The sequence below is a fragment of the Oncorhynchus masou genome, chromosome 11, assembly GCF_036934945.1.
Source record: "Oncorhynchus masou masou isolate Uvic2021 chromosome 11, UVic_Omas_1.1, whole genome shotgun sequence".
NCBI classification, from domain to species: domain Eukaryota; kingdom Metazoa; phylum Chordata; class Actinopteri; order Salmoniformes; family Salmonidae; genus Oncorhynchus; species Oncorhynchus masou.
Window position 1 is genome coordinate 52,592,676 of NC_088222.1, and position 17,755 is coordinate 52,610,430.

Sequence of the window (17,755 nt, forward strand, 5' to 3'; positions counted from 1 at the left end):
GCTGCCATCCACTTCCTTATGTCTGAAACACATGCTTCTAGCGAGGGCAATTTTGGGGCTTCACCATGTTTCATTGAAATGTACAGCTGTGTGTCATCCGCATAGCAGTGAAAGTTAACATTATGTTTTCGAATAACATCCCCAAGAGGTAAAATATATAGTGAAAACAACAGCGGTCCTAAAACGGAACCTTGAGGAACACCGAAATTTACAGTTGATTTGTCAGAGGACAAACCATTCACAGAGACAAACTGATATCTTTCCGACAGATAAGATCTAAACCAGGCCAGAACTTGTCCGTGTAGACCAATTTGGGTTTCCAATCTCTCCAAAAGAATGTGGTGATCGATGGTATCAAAAGCAGCACTAAGGTCTAGGAGCACGAGGACAGATGCAGAGCCTCGGTCCGATGCCATTAAAATGTCATTTACCACCTTCACAAGTGCCGTCTCAGTGCTATGATGGGGTCTAAAACCAGACTGAAGCATTTCGTATACATTGTTTGTCTTCAGGAAGGCAGTGAGTTGCTGAGCAACAGCCTTTTCTAAGATTTTTGAGAGGAATGGAAGATTCGATATAGGCCGATAGTTTTTTATATTTTAGTGAATTCTATTTTAGTGAATTCTATGCGTTATAGCTGGATGACGGACAATGTCAAATGTGATATAGTTTGGTGTGCAATTACGCAGGTACTTTCCCGAAACGGATGACACAAACAACTGGATTCGTTATCCCTTTCATGTCCTGCCTCCAGTCCACTTACCGATATCTGAACAAGAGAGCCTCATCGATATTGCAACAAGCGGTTCTGTGAAAATTTAATGTCCACTGCCATATTTCTGGATTGGGCTGCTCTCAGAGTATCCTGCCTTGGCAAATTGCTCTGTTAAGACACTGATGCCCTTTGCAACCACGCACTGTACCTATCTGCCCTCACTAGCATGAAAACTAAATACAGGCACAGACTGTGTGGAAAATGATTTAAGACTGAGACTCTCTCCAATACAACCCAACATTGCAGAGTTATGTGCATCCTTTCAAGCACACCCTTCCCATTAAACCGTGGTGAGTTATTCACTATTATCGATGAACAAATAAAGTTTTATATGTAAGATGGTCCAATAAAGAGTAAAATTATTGATTATTATTTATTTGTGCCCTGGTTCTATAAGAGCTCTTTGTCACTTCCCACGAGCTGGGTTGTGACAAAAAACTCACACTCATTCTTATGTTTAATAAATGTATCGTAAAGTGTGTGTGTGGCAGGCTTACAATGATGGCAACAAAACAACATTTGAGAGTGCGCTGACCCTGTTGCTAGAGGGGGTACGCAGCTCGAGGTTGAATGTTTGAAGGGGTACGGGACTATACAAATTTGGGGACTACTGATCTAGGCCATTGACATCCTTGCTTAGCGTACATAAAAATTGCTTTCAAGGGTTTACAGTACCATGACTTTGTCCAGTGCAAATGCTGATCATCTGATATCATGCTTGTGGATTTTATTGTACCAAGACATTATTAGACAAGGCTTTCTCAGAAAAACTTCCTTAGTCCAGTTAGACCCATACCCAAACTGCATCGCTGGCACTATAAAAAGTCACTGGTGGCATCCCAAATGACACCCTATTCCTTATGTGGTGCACTACATTTGATCAGGGCCCATAGGGATCTGGTCAAAACTAGTGCACTATGGGAATAGGGTGTGATTTGGGACGTACCCACTGACGAATCACAGGGTGGCAGGTAGCCTAGCGATTAGGAGCGTTGGGCCTGTAACCAAAAGGTTTGCTGGTTCAATTCCCCTAGGTGAAAAATCTGTCGATGTGCACTTGAGCAAGGCACAATAATGGCTGATCTCTGACCCCTCTCTCCATTCCATTGTTTCCGCAACCTCACCATAACAAGAAAAGTTTTAAATGTGTTCTATCCTCTTGTTGCATTGAGTCTCTAGTGACTCTTGTCAAGCAATAAAGTTTAAAGAGTGGGATATGCAAAAAACACATTTCCAAATCTCACTTGTACATGTGTGAAATATGACAAATGTAAGCACCTAACATCTTATCTACAGTGCTTAAAATAACATCAGATCCACTCCATATCAAATCAAATCAAAGTTTATTCGTCACTTGCTCTGAATACAACAGGTGTAGACCTTGCAGTGAAATGCTTACCATAACACACAATGAAAGTGTCTAATGTAGTCATCTCCAATGTAAAAAACAACCCATGATAGAGGTAAGGAATCCAGCTTGGAATCCAGCTTGGATCGAGGCACAGTTTGGGGGAATGGTACCAAAAAATGTCTGCAGCATTGAAGGTCCCCAAGAACACAGTGGCCTCCATCATTCTGGGGCGGCAGGGTAGCCTAGTGGTTAGAGCGTTGGACTAGTAACCGAAAGGTTGCAAGTTCGAATCCCCAAGCTAACAAGGTACAAATCTGTCGTTCTGCCCCTGAACAGGCAGTTAACAAAACTGGGCAACCGGGGGAGAAGGGCCTTGGTCAGGGAGGTGACCAAGAACCCGATGATCACTCTGACAAAGCTCTAGAGTTCTTCTGTGGAGATGGGAGAACCTTCCAGAAGGACAACCTTCTCTGCAGCACTCCAACAATCAGGCCTTTTTGTAGAGTGACCAAACGGTAGTCACTCCCCAGTAAAAGGCCCACTTGGAGTTTGCCAAAAGGCACCTAAATACTCTTAGACCATGAGAAACAAGACTCTCTGGTCTGATGAAACCAAGATTGAACTCTTTGGCCTGAATGCCAAGTATAACGTCTGGAGGATGGTGGTGGCAGCATCATGCTTTGAGGATGTTTTTCAGCGGCAGGGACTGGGAGACAAGTCAGGATCGAGGGAAAGATGAACAGAGCAAAGTACAGAGAGATCCTTGATGAAGACTTGCTCCAGAGCGCTCAGGACCACGGACTTGGGTGAAGGCTCACCTTCCAACAGGACAACGACCCTAAGCACACAGCCAAGACAACGCAGGAGTGGCTTCGGGACAAGTCTCTGAATGTCCTTGAGTGGCCCAGCCAGAGCCCGGACATGAACCCAATTGAACAGCTCTGGAGAGATGTGAAAATTGCTTTGTAGCAATGCTCCCCATCCAACCTGACAGAGCTTGAGACGACCTGCAGAAAAGAATTGGAGAAACTCCCCAAATACACCTGTGCCAAGCTTGTAGCGTCATACCCAAGAAGACTCAATGCTGTAATCGCTGCCAAAAGTGCTTCAACAAAGTATTGAGTAAAGGGTATGAATATTTATGTAAATGTGATGTGTCAGTTTTTATTTTTAATACATTTGAATAAAGAAAACAACTGTTTTTTTCTTTGTCATTGTGGAGTATTGTGTGTAGATTGATGGGGAAACATGTTTTAATCAATTTTAGAATAAGGCTGTAAGTATCAATATGTGGAAAAGTCAAACGGTCTGAATAAATTCAGAAGGCACTGAATAAACCATAGTAGTTGCAGGGGGTCAAAGATCATATCCCCCAAGACATGCTGACCTCTAAACAATACAATAACAGGGGAGGTTAGCAGGTCTTGGGGGTATGATCTTTGACCCTCTGTAACTTTCTCACTCAACATTATTCACAATTTATTCTGGATTGTCCGTAATCATGGTAGCATTCACAGTGTTTAGAAACATATTCTGTTCTTATTTACAATAAAAATATTTTTTTTACACAGACTGCAGATATGCCTTCGCGTATCTCTGAGTTAATGATCTAGAACACCTGCATTCTTAAACAATGAAATTCTGGGTCCCAGTACACCATCCTGATTACAATAGCTGGTTTGTAGGTGCTAATTAGGCTTGAGATGTGAGTGGGAAGTCCGTAGGACTCATGCATCTAAATTGCCAACCACGGGAGCCAGCCAGATCTCTGATGTAATTGTCAAAGCATTTTGAAGGGATGTGCAGAAAATATCAGTTAGGGGATAAAACCTTGTTAAATCAATGTCAATTCAACTCCCATGCAAGAGGTGACATAAGTCAAGACCAGCTAATGGTGCTAATTTATAAACAGAATTCCTCTTGGACAAGTAGTTCGCAACGCCATGTCATGTCAAATAAAAAACTAAAATGTGTTTGTCGTTATGGATTTTTTGACGAGTTTCCTTTAAAACTCCAGTCCAAGCTGTATGTCCTTGGACTGAAAATGGATGATTTCCCTAAAGATTCTCCTTTGGACATTTGACAAATAAGTTTCCCAAAGTGTTCTGCATACCAACATTAGCTAGGAAGGCTATACAGTAGTAGGTGTATACTCTTATGCCAAGGTCAGATCCTGTGCATACGGTTTATCAACCTATATATTTGACATTTCAATCGATGTTCTTATGTACTTTCTCTGCCGAATGGGGTCACTGAGGTTTACTTTATCAGATAAATATTATCTGAGCAGTTAAGGTGGGGGTCTTCTGTATTTGGAGTCTTTTGTATTTGACTCCCAATGTCTGAGTTTCCTTCTTTCAAATGCAAGGAGAGATTTACTTCACCGACATTTGGACTCTGTTATATTTTCCTTTCCTCTGAAGTTATCTTTTATCAGAGAAAGGAATGTTTCTGGGTCCTTCTATGAAATGAGTGCCTTTTGGTAGAATTTGTGCACAAATATGTTGTATTAAATCAGGAATGGGCAACTTCAGTCCAGCTCACACACCTGCTAACACACCTGACTCCAATAACCAACAAATCATGATCTTCAGTTTAGGACGCAATTAGTTTAATCAGCTTTGTTTGCTAGGGATGGGGAAAAGTGACACCACTTCAGCCCCTGAGGACTGTGTTAAATTAAGTGCCCTTTAAAATAGACCACATGGAAAATTCTATAAATCTGTAAAAAAAAAAATAATCAAAGACTTGCTGAAGTGCCAAAATTCTCCCTTTTGACTCTGTGACTTCTAGGAAGATTTTACCACTTCAACACAACATTTCTCAGAGTTTTCACCATCATTGTAACTCTCTACTTATTTTGTTGTGTTGACAGTCATTTCTGACAATTATTGTTTATTTCATGTGATTAGTGATTCATTTTAAGGTTAAAAAACAACAACCCTGTCTCTCATTTTAAGGTCAACCCTGTTATGTGAAATAAACTCCCGTTTTAATAGATGGGTTGGTTGTTTAGCAACAAAACCAACGTGGGTGCAACTATGGGGCAAAACAGACAGGGTTGGCATAGACTGTTGACAACATGTAAACTATATTTAGTCTCTAAATGTTTATTGAAAACATAAATCAATTTGCACAATCAGCAATTGTCTCTCAGATACAAAGTTTCAGTTGTTGGTTCGCTAGCTAGCTAATTTGAGCCATATTAGCATAGACATTACATCAGTCAAAACACCTCAAAACAAGACCTGGTACTTGTGTGCATGGCCAAAGAGCTCTATTTTCATGTCATCCAACAAATGTAAATGCCTGGAGTTTGCTAAATGGCATTGGCACTTGGATTGGAACCAGTGCTTTGGTCACATGACATGAAAATCTAGCTCTTTGACCTCGCACACCAGTTGTGAGTTTGGCGTCGAAGTGAGAATGCATGAGCAGAAAATAACTCCTTCACTACTGTAAAAAATTGTGGTGGATATTTCATGTTTTAGGGCTATTTTGCTTCCACTGGTCCTGGTGCCCTTTTTAATGTCAACGGCATCATGAACTTTACCCAGTACCAGGACATTTTGGCCAAAAACATGGTTACCTCTGTCAGGAGGCTGAAACCTGGCCACAAGTGGATTTCCCAGCAAGACAATAACCCAATTAACACTTCAAAGTGGTCTGTGGTTGTGAGGCCGGTTGGACGCACGGCCAAATTCTCTAAAACGATGTCAGTATGCCAGTTGCATATGCTCCCTCAAAACTTGAGACGTATTGTGTTGGGTTAAAAAGCTGCACATTTTAGAGTCTACTTTTATTCTCCCCAGCACAAGTTGCACCTGTGTAATGATCATGCTGTTTAATCAGGTTCTTGATATGCCACACCTATCAGGTAGATGGATTATCTTGGCAAAGGAGAAATGCTCATGAACAGAGATGTAAACACATTTTTGCATGTCATTTGAAAGAAATAAGCGTTTTATGCCAATGGAAAATGTATGGAATCTTTTATTTCAGCTCATGGACCAAAACTTTACATGTTGTGTTTATATTTGTGTTCAGTATACAGTAATTCAGTATTTGAAATATATATTTTATACAGTCATTTTTGCTCATCTTTATTAAGGGTGTCAATAATTCCGGACCCCACTGTACAGTAGATTATTCCCTTTTCCTCCTAGTTCCTCCTAAAATTTGATTTACAGGCCTTTCTCGTTCCCTTGCTGTTTTATGATCTGTGCTTCCCTAATACCATAGTGCTGAACACATTGTCCCTGTGCCCCAAAGTTTTCTGTCTGTCACTGTGCCGCATATCTAACAAGAGCCATGTGACATACAGCCAAATGAGATTTACTTGTTGTCGGCCAAGGCGTTCCTGCCGCCACTTCCTCCAGGTTTGAAAGACGTGACATGAGAACCTCTAGAATGAGGCACAAATAGCTGCCACTTCTATCAGCACTTAACACGTTCAAAATGGTTTCAATTACCTTCAAACAAATGGCAAATGAATGTATACAATTCAGGCACATACTACCGTATTACTCAGTGAAGTGTCACAAAGAAAGGAGATGGATATTGGTCAATGGAGCGGACTTTCACTTGCAGAGGAAGGAACAGACATTCAGCTACACAAATTAGATTCAGAACATTACACTCAATGACTAACGCCGCGGTTATACACGCGGCATAATGGGCGGCGGCATTCTTCCTCGGCTGCATTGAAGATCAAGCAGGCTCTCCCTGGCCTTGCCTTCTCATTAAAGAAAGAGCCAATGCATTTACTCGACAGCTGCTCCATTGTTTATGGCACTGGCACATTTGAACCTCTTTGTTAGAGTGCAACAATCAAACGGCGTTGGGAATTTTGTAACCTAAAAAGTAATGATTTTCCCCAAATGTCCTCAAGGCCAAGGCAATAACCTTAGTTTCCATCATCCAACAAGCAAGCAAACAAAAGTGGTTGTTTGTCCGGTTGCCAACATTATTCCTCTATTGCACCATGTGAGCCTGTATACAGCAAAGTATGTAGCCTAACAGCCAATCGGGACCACAGAGTTAACGGTTCAGATGAGTTTCGCCTGTATTTTGGCACACGATGATGACATGACACAATACTATGACCCTGACCCTTTTCACATCCCACCAAAACTGTTAATCTTGCAGTCTCCTAAAAAAAACATACTGTATTTTGGGGCGGAGCTCAGTCTTTGGCTTATCTGTGTGACATTATAATGTCATATGCTAACCACCGACAGAATGTGTTACTGATTAACTGTGTCATTCTGTAAAGGGACCACCTCATAGAGTGACTCAGATTGTTTAGATTGCTCCAGCAACACACTGGATCATGATGCAATCAAAGTCAGTTAAATGTCTAAGAAGGGGTCTGGACTCTGAAATGTTTTGTATTGCCGATAATTAAAGGCCTGTTGTGGAGATTTAGTGAGGGAACGTGAGTGAGTCACGTCTGGATGGCCATTCATGGCCTGACCCTTAGGTGGTCTTTGTCTCTCTGCAATAACAACACAACCTCCTACACTGTGACACAGCAGCAAAGCCACATCATCTACAACATACAGTGCATTCGGAAAGTATTCAGACCACTTTACTTTTTCCACATTTTGTTACGTTACAGCCTTATTCTAAAATGGATTAAATAAGTAAAGTCCCCATCAATCGACACATATTACCCCATAGCGACAAAGTGAAACCTGTTTTTTAGAAATGATTGCAAATGTAAAAATAATTAAAAACAGAAATACCTTATTTACATAAGCATTCAGACCCTTTGCTATGAGACTCGAAATTGAGCTCCGGTGCATTCTGTTTCCATTGATCATCCTTGAGATGTTTCTACAACTTTATTGGAGTCCACCTTTGTTAAATTCAATTGATTTGACATGACTCGGAAAGGTAAACACCTGTCTATATAAGGTCCCACAGTTATCAGTGCATGGGAGAAGGGCCTTGGTCTGGGAGGTGACAAAGAACCCGATGGTCACTCTGACCGAGCTCCAGAGTTCCTCTGTGGAGATGGGAGAACCTTCCAGAAGGACAACCATCTCTGCAGCACTCCACCAATCAGGCCTTTATGGTAGAGTGACCAGACAGAAGCCACTATTTCAGTAAAAGGCACATGACAGCCCACTTGGAGTTTGCCAAAAGACACTTAAAGGACTCAGACCATGAGAAACAAGATTCTCTGGTATGATGAAACCAAGATTGAACTCTTTGGCCTGCATGTCAAGCATCACGTCTGGAGGAAACCTGGCACACTACGGTGAAGCATGGTGGTGGCAGCATCATGCTGTGGGGGTGTTTTCCAGCAGCAGGGACTGGGGGACTAGTCAGGATCGAGGGAAAGATTAACAGAGCAATGTATAGAGAGATCCTTGATGAAAACCTGCTTCAGAGCGCTCAGGACCACGGACTTGGGTGAGGGTTCACCTTCCAACAGGACAACGACCCTAAGCACACAGTCAAGACAATGCAGATTTGGCTTCGGGACAAGTCTCTGAATGTCCTTGAGTGGCCCAGCCAGAGCCTGAACCCGATCGGACAACTCTGGAGAGACCTGAAAATACCTGTGCAGCAACGCTCCCCATACAATCTGACAGAGCTTGAGAGGATCTGCAGAGAAGAATGAGAGAAACTTGTAGCGTCGTACCCAAGAAGACTCGAGGCTGTAATCGCTGCCAAAAGTGCTTCAACGAAATATTGAGTAAATGGTCTGAATACTTATGTAAATGTCTTTTTTATTTTTTATTTGCAAAAATGTCTAAGAATGTGTTTTTGCTTCGTCATTATTGGGTATTGTGTGTAGATTGATGAGGAAAAAAAACATTTTCAATACATTTTAGAATAAGGCTTTGATGTAAAAAAATTTTTTTTAAAAATTAGAAGAAGTCAACAGGTCTGAATGCTTTCCAAATGAACTTTAGCTCTGTTTACTCAGACCTAGTCAGATCCCACGCCAGTGACCCCTCAGTTTACCGAAACTGGGACTGCTGCGACTGAGAAGGGAGTCAGAGACTGTACATTTTGCATTTAACACTGAAGCACATCTCAGCGATGAGTTTTTCATGGACAATGAATTTACGTGCATTTCTTCATATTAAAGCAAAGCACTGCTCAGTGTGCCAGCCTGCTCCCCTGTTGCAGAAGCACTTTTTCTCTGTAGATAATACGAGGTGATGTCGATAATCTTCAGGTCATTCAGCAAATGTAATTTGCATAATGTGAGACATTAACATTGTTTTCACAGTTCATGTACTCAAATCGTTAAACAGTTGGCTGCCAATTTGTTTGATTTATTTTGTCAAAATGTTGTGTTTCAACCATTGGTTCCAATGATAATACATCCTAATGTCACTTGCAGACAGCATCAGGGTCATAGGCCATATTTGTTATGAGATCGCGTTGTGATTGCTCTTCTATAAAGATGAATGGCTGTGAGACACTTGAAGACATTGACTACAGAATAGTGCGTCTGACATTTTAACAAACTGGAGCTCCATTAGTTGTATGACCGGTTCTTAAACCTCTTCCTTCGGCCTGATGTAGATAGATTGGTTTGGGTTCGGTCCAACAGAAGGTTTACATGTTGCAGGGGAGGTAAAAGAATCCATTCATATGGGCAGGTCATAGAGTAAGACTGGCCTGGTTGTATGAGGGGACGGAACACTGTGATGCTCTTGGTGGTTTTGTTTTACTGCCAAATCCAGATGTCCGGTGATGCAGGCACAGAAAGAGATGGGAGGATGGCGGGAGGGAGGGGGATCGTTATGGAAAATTGCTGTCATGTGTAAACAATTGTTTCTGTAAAGGTAAAATGTACCCAGAGGAAGGAAGAGAAATCTCTCTCGCTCTCTCTCGCTCTCTCTCTTCCCCCTGCCCTCTCTCTTTCTCCCCCGCCCCTCTTATGGGGCCCAGAAAGACATCCACAGGGGCTTTGTATATATCTGGAGTGAGAGATGACGGAAAGAAACCTGCAATGTATCTCCTAGTATTAGACAGAGGCTATGTGTGTGTTCTGATGGACAGCACTCATGGGCTTAGTGCATCTCAAATGGCACCCTATTTTGTATACATTGCATTACTTTTGACCAGAGCCCTATGGGTCATAGTAGTACCCTATATTTAACTAGGCAAGTCAGTTAAAAATACATTCTTATTTACAATGACTGCCTACTGAGGAACAGTGGGCCTTCTTCAGGGGAAGAACAACAGATTATTTTTTACCTTGTCAGCTCGGGGATTCGGTCCAGCAACCTTTTGGTTACTGGCCCAACGCTCTAACCACAAGGCTACCTGCCGCCCTGCTATCACTGTATTAACACTCACTTCAATGTTTTCGAACTGCCAGGCTTACCAATAACGCTTTAAGTGTCTGCTTTCTAATTTTGCTGTGTCACTCACTGCAACTGGCAATAGAAAATGTAAACCTATAGTTCTGGGGTGGGTCACATTACAGCCAGAATAGACTGGCTGTATTATTGTATTTTGGCTGGGTGTGGCACTTCCACCCTAATATTTTCTCTTTTGTTTGGTGGTAAGGTGACACCGGGCAGTAAGGCAGCACAGGGGGACCTGTGTCCTGGAGACACCATCCTGGTCATCAATGGGGACAACACAGAGACCATGACACACATGGAGGCCCAGAACAGGATCAAGGCCTGCATTGGGGAGCTCACACTGGCCATCTGCAGGTATGTCTATATGGGAGTGTGACTGTGGGCTCTATTTGAACAAACATAACGCCATGGTAAATCTATGCGTACGCGGTAGCACTATAGGTTCAGGGCAGTCATATTTTTGCTATTATCACTATAATCGGTGCACTTGCTGGTGTTGGCGCAAAAGGGCTGGGTTTTAATGAATAAACAAGTTGTGGGTGAATTAAGGCTTGGCCCCTCACTGGCCAATCAGGACATGCTCCATGGTGGAATATATATACCTTTTTTTTAACTAGGCAAATTAGTTAAGAACCAATTCTTATTTACAATGACGGCCTAGTTAACTATTGATAAGGCCTAAAAAGAGAATTCTAATCAAATTCTATTCAAAATGAAATAACAACTTGTTTTAAATACGCTATGTCACACTTATAGGCACCATCATTTCTCCCCATGGAGAAATGCATAGATAAAAAGGGAATGTCAGCTCACTGTTTTACTCCTCTCAAACTTGATATTTTAATAAAGCTTTGGTTATTAAGATTTATTTCCAAGTGGTCTCAGGAGCCAAACCCTTTATCGACAGTCTTGACTACTTTGCGATTGCATTGGGCAGACAAAAAAATGCCTTAATTGAGAGCCTTCATTTTAATCCTCTGTCCAGTGTCTGTGTTCTTTTGCCCATCTTAATCTTTGATTTTTATTGGCCAGTCTGAGATATGGCGGAGATATCCCGGAGTCGTCTCTTCACTGTTGACGTTGAGACTGGTGTTTTGCAGGTACCATTTAATGAAGCTGCCAGTTGAGTACTTGTGAGGCGTCTGTTTCTCAAACTAGACACTCTAATATACTTGTCCTCTTGCTCAGATGTGCTCCGGGGCCTCCCGCTCCTCTTTCTATTCTGGTTAGAGACAGTTTGCACTGTTCTGTGAAGGGAGAAGTACACAGCGCTGTACGAGATCTTCAGTTTCTTGGCAATTTCTTACATGGAATAGCCTTCATTTCTCAGAAGAAGAATAGACTGATGAGTTTCAGAAGAAAGTTCTTTGTTTCTGGCTATTTTGAGCCTGTAATTGAACCCACAAATGCTGATGCTCCAGCCACTCAACTCGTCTGAAGATGGCCAGTTTTATTGCTTCTTTAATCAGTACGAAAGTTTTCAGCTGTGTTTAGCATATTTGCAAAAGGGTTTTCTAATGATCAATTAGCCTTTTAAAATGATAAACTTGGATTAGCTAACACAACGTGCCATTGGAACGTGCCACACAGGAGTGATGGTTGCCGATAATGGGCCTCTGTATGCCTATGTAGATATTCCATAAAAAATCTGCAGTTTCCAGCTACAGTAGTCATTTACAACATTAACAGTCTAAACTGTATTTCTGATCTATTTGATGTGAAAAAATGTGTTTTTTTTCTCTCTCTCTCTATGTATGTGTGTGTGTGTGTGTGTGTGTGTGTGTGTGTGTGTGTGTGTGTGTGTGTGTGTGTGTGTGTGTGTGTGTGTGTGTATACATACACTCAAAAAAATAAAGGGAACACTTAAACAACACAATGTAACTCCAAGTCAATCACACTTCTGTGAAATCAAACTGTCCACTTAGGAAGCAACACTGATTGACAATACATTTCACATGCTGTTGTGGAAATGGAATAGACAACAGGTGGAAATTATAGGCAATTACACAATTGCTGTGTCTGTCAGCTTAGTGTCCAGAGCATGGAGGCGCTACCAGGAGACAGGCCAGTACATCAGGAGACATGGAAGAGGCCGTAGGAGGGCAACAACCCAGCAGCAGGACCGCTATCTCCGCCTTTGTGCAAGGAGGAGCAGGAGGAGCACTGCCAGAGCCCTGCAAAATGACCTCCAGCAGGCCACAAATGTGCATGTGTCTGCTCAAACGGTCAGAAACAGACTCCATTAGGGTGGTATGAGGGCCCGACGTCCACAGGTGGGGGTTCTGCTTACAGCCCAACAACGTGCAGGACGTTTTTCATTTGCCAGAGAACACCAAGATTGCCAAATTCGCCACTGGCGTCCTGTGCTCTTCACAGAGGAAAGCAGGTTCACACTGAGCACATGTGACAGACGTGACAGAGTCTGGAGACGCCGTGGAGATCGTTCTGCTGCCTGCAACATCCTCCAGCATGACCGGTTTGGCGGTGGGTCAGTCATAGTGTGCCTCCATGTGCTCGCCAGAGGTAGCCTGACTGCCAGTAGGCACCGAGATGAGATCCTCAGACCCCTTGTGAGACCATATGCTGGTGCGGTTGGCCCTGGGTTCCTCCTAATGCAAGACAATGCTAGACCTCATGTGGCTGGAGTGTGTCAGCAGTTCCTGCAAGAGGAAGGCATTGATGCTATGGACTGGCCCGCCCATTCCCCAGACCTGAATCCAATTGAGCACCTCTGGGACATCATGTCTCGCTCCATCCACCAACGCCACGTTGCACCACAGACTGTCCAGGAGTTGGCGGATGCTTTAGTCCAGGTCTGGGAGGAGATCCCTCAGGAGACCATCCGCCACCTCATCAGGAGCATGCCCATTCGTTGTAGTGAGGCCATACAGTCACGTGGAGGCCACAAACACTACTGAGCCTAATTTTTACTTGTTTTAAGGACATTACATCAAAGTTGGATCAGCCTGTAGTGTGGTTTTCCACTTTAATTTTGAGTGTGACTCCAAATCCAGACCTCCATGGGTTGATAAATTTGATTTCTATTGATATTTTTTGTGTAATTTTGTTGTCAGTACATTCAACTATGTTGTGGCAGCGAGGCAGGTCGTTATTGCGTTGGACTAGTTAACTGTAAGGTTGCAAGATTGGATTCCCCGAGTTGACAAGGTGAAAGTCTGTCTTTCTGCCCCTGAACGTGGCAGTTAACCCACCGTTCCTAGGCCGTCATTGAAAATAAGAATGTGTTCTTAACTGACTTGCCTAGTTAAATAAAGATTAAATAAAGAAAAAAAGGCAAATCGGCGCCCAAAAATACAGATTTCCGATTGTTATGAAAACTTGAAATCGGCCCTAATTAATCGGCCATTCCGATTAATCGGTCGGCCTCTATTTGGAACATTACTGCCGGGCTTCCATTTAGCCACAAGAGCATTAAGGTTGGGCACTGACGTTGGGCGATTAGAGGTCTAAGGCACTGCATCACAGTGCTAGAGGTGTCACTAAAGACCCTGGTTCGATTCCAGGCTGTATCACAACCGGCCGTGATTGTGAGTTCCATAGGGCAGCGCACAAATGGCCCAGCATCGTCCGGGTTAGGGTTTGGCCGGGGTAGGCCATCATTGTATTTAGGAATTTGATCTTCACTGACTAGCCTAGTTAAAAAAGGGTTAAATAGAATTTAAAAAATAATAATAATTTGACCTGGCTCGCAGTCGGCTTTCCAACTAATCCCAAAGGTGTTCAACAGGGTTAAGGTCAGGACTCTGTGCTGGCCAGTCAAGTTCTTCCACACCGATCTCAACAAACCATTTCTGCATGGACCTTGCTTGGTGCACGTGGGCATTGTCATGCTGAAACAGGATTAGGTCTTTCCCAAACTGTTGTCACAAAGTTGGAAGCACAGAATCGTCTAGAATGTCATTGTATGCTGTAGCGTTAAGATTTATCTTCACTGGAACAAAGGGGCCTAGCCCGAACCATGAAAAACAGACCCAGATCATTATTCCTTCTCCGCCAAACTTTACAGTTGGCCCTATGCATTCGGGCACGCAGAGTTCTTTTGGCATCCGCCAAACTCAGATTTGTCTGTCGGACTGCAGCTGAGCTCTCCAGGAAGTCCATTATACTGCCAGTGTTTGTCTATGGAGATTGCATGGCTGTGTGCTCGATTTTATACACCTGTCAGCAATGGGTGTGGCTGAAATAGCCAAATCCACTCATTTGAAGGGCTGTCCACATAGTTTTGTAAATATTGTGTATAATGCTCTTTTCAATCACTCGTGAAAGCCAGTCAAAGTGATCAATTCTCTACCCCAACAGAGCACCCTTGCATCACATTCAGTAAGGCATACACATTGTGGCAGAGCATGGACTCCGACATGGACAGTTAGATTGATATTGTATATTCAGCAGCTTATGATGGGTAAAATGGCTTTTTCCACTGCTTACAGGAATGCATAATTCTTAGTTCAGGAACATTGGGGATGAGTCTTTGGTATTGGAGAGGACAGGAGCATTATGATGTAATGCAACACAGCAAATTCTCTTCAATGGAAATCGTCAGTCTAAACAGCCAGTTGCCATTTAGAAGGGAGAACTCAGAAATGGAATTGAAGCAGAGTGGAAGATTAGTATTTTTCTCAGCTTTCCAATAGACAGTTTGAAACTCCCAGATGAGAAGAGTAGCCTACTGCGGTTTGGAATAGGTTTGGGATAACAACAGATCCAGGATGAAAATGTCCTCTTTCCTTATAGGGTAGTGAAGTGAACATTAGACCCAGAATGGTACTAATCGTCAGCCTGGAGCAGACTTTGCACATGCAGTGGAAAGGAAAGGAGAATCCGCCTCATTTACACATCCATTGGTAATCTGATCCATCAGATGAGCAGGAGAGTTGTGTTTGAGCGCAGCCTTTTATCCTGTCAGAAGAAACTTTCCGTTGTTGTGTAGAATCCCGAATGTGCTTTCCCTCTAAATGCTCCGGCCTCTCTGTGAAGCGGTCCGTAAATCAGAATGAGCGTTAAGTGGTACAGTATATCCACATAGGAATAGGACATTTATTTAAGGATACACGAGGTTGAGTTTAGTGCAATCCCCAGTGGGAACCGAAAGGTCCACTGCTGTAGAAAGCCACAACACAAGGTAAGCGATGTCGAGTTTACATAAAGGTACTTTCATGCTTTTAAACGGATCTTGACTGATCTTGAATCGTAACCCTGCATCAATCAAAATGTATCTTTTATTTTATTAGCCTCTACCTCATGAAATTCATGCACTTTTCAATCGGTCATGAGCAAATGATTAGGGAAACCATAACTGGAGATTAGAGATGGAATGCCAGCCAACCACCCCGGCAGGAGCAAAAAAGTTCATGCTTTTTCGCATTCTTTACTATTCTCCACGGCATAATGAGAACATTTGAAATTCAAGTCACATGACGGCATGGTGAACACAGCAGCAGCCCCGGTATTTACTGGTATGTGACCTTTTTCACTACACCATTGGGTAATTGCTGTTGGCCTGGGCTGCTGAATCCAGGGAGTGTGTGTTGCGCAGATGAGTATGTACCCTTTGCTCCAACCCCAGATGCTAGCATACATGTGCAGTTGGTTTCAGTGAGAGGTATGAGGGAGTGAGCAAGGGAGTGAGGGAGTGAGAGCAAGAGAATCCACTTGGGCATAAGAATGTTATTTTGCGGCCCAGATTTTACCTGTGTGTGTAGATGGAAATGAAATTACATAGATTGCATGCATCATGTAGCTTAGCTTTGGATTTCTCTCCGAGGCCTAGAGGATATAGGGCACTTCAATTCCTTGACTTTATGTCATGTAAAAAAAAAAGATATATTTTAACTGCATGTAACCTCAGTCAGTTGGGAGACAGAAGGGAAATTCCATTGACACTTACAGTAAGCACAAGGGATGCGGATAAAGCTGACTTGATTGATTTCTTGACAACAGGAATGTTGTGCTATATGTATAATGACTTGGGTAATGTTTACTGGAGAGTATTGAACTAGTGCAACCAAAATGAAGTTCTATTTTTGTTTGGAATGACCAGAAGAGGCAGGGGCCAAGTTGACTTGATATTTTTGAGAACAGACCAAGCCCTCATTAAAAGTCTCAGCTATGAAGGATTCAAACTGTCAGGCTGCTGATGCCTGTAATTAACCTGGTGCTGCCATTGGATAAATACTGTATATAAGCCTACAGGTCTGCTTGTGAACCCAAATTACATTGGTTGCAGCGGAGCTTGAGGCACTTATGTACAAGAATGTCTTACTTACGCCACTGAATTCATTACTTTCATTACCTTATTTTTGAAATACTTTTTTCATAACCCGTTTTTAAAGCAACTATGAGCCCTTGGTAGCTGACCAGAGAGCCTCATGAAAGCAAGAGTCAAATAAATAAATGTTCAAAAAACCTGGGCTTGGAAGAGCATCTGTTTTTTGAAATGACACTGCCTCTGAATCAAGAAATTGTGTTATTAATGCATTTGTCACACAGCAGTTGGAAGAAGAGAGGAGGAGGAGGAAGAGAGCAACAGGCCAGCTTTAGTAGAGCTTGACACTGAGTCACCACTTCAACCCATCCAACTTTGCTGCTCCATTTCCAGTCCCTGACAGGTTCCCTCGGGCCTGCGCTGAGGTCAAATGGCTCTGCTAAGTTCGGCATTTCTAGCAGCCTGATAAAAAGGTTGTTTCTAAACAGGCCCTGCTCCAAGTTCACTTTGGTGTCAGTGCCCGGTGGACAGAAACCCAGCAGGCCAGGGTCTTATTGAAACATGTCACGTTTCCCTTAGATGGCTTGTATATCTTCGGCCTATTGAGTCTCAATGAAGACATGGACCGGCTGTGGCGAATCTCACCTCCCAACCCCTGAGTCTTCCCTCCTCACGCCCACACTCCTCGCCTCCTTTTCCTCTCTGATCCCTCCTCACGCCCACACTCCTCGCCTCCTTTTCCTCTCTGATCCCTCCTCACGCCCACACTCCTCGCCTCCTTTTCCTCTCTGATCCCTCCTCACGCCCACACTCCTCGCCTCCTTTTCCTCTCTGATCCCTCCTCACGCCCACACTCCTCGCCTCCTTTTCCTCTCTGATCCCTCCTCACGCCCACACTCCTCGCCTCCTTTTCCTCTCTGATCCCTCCTCACGCCCACACTCCTCGCCTCCTTTTCCTCTCTGATCCCTCCTCACGCCCACACTCCTCGCCTCCTTTTCCTCTCTGATCCCTCCTCACGCCCACACTCCTCGCCTCCTTTTCCTCTCTGATCCCTCCTCACGCC

General features: G+C 43.2%; 1 protein-coding gene across 1 annotated transcript in view; it reads left to right on the forward strand.

Annotated features, from left to right (window-relative positions):
- The window catches only part of LOC135548824 (PDZ and LIM domain protein 4-like), a 65,900-nt gene that overhangs the window by 11,424 nt on the left and 36,721 nt on the right, over positions 1-17,755 (forward strand). The window contains exon 2 of the mRNA XM_064978783.1: positions 10,668-10,819. Coding sequence (XP_064834855.1) covers positions 10,668-10,819 — 152 coding nt within the window. The remainder of the gene's footprint in view (positions 1-10,667; positions 10,820-17,755) is intronic.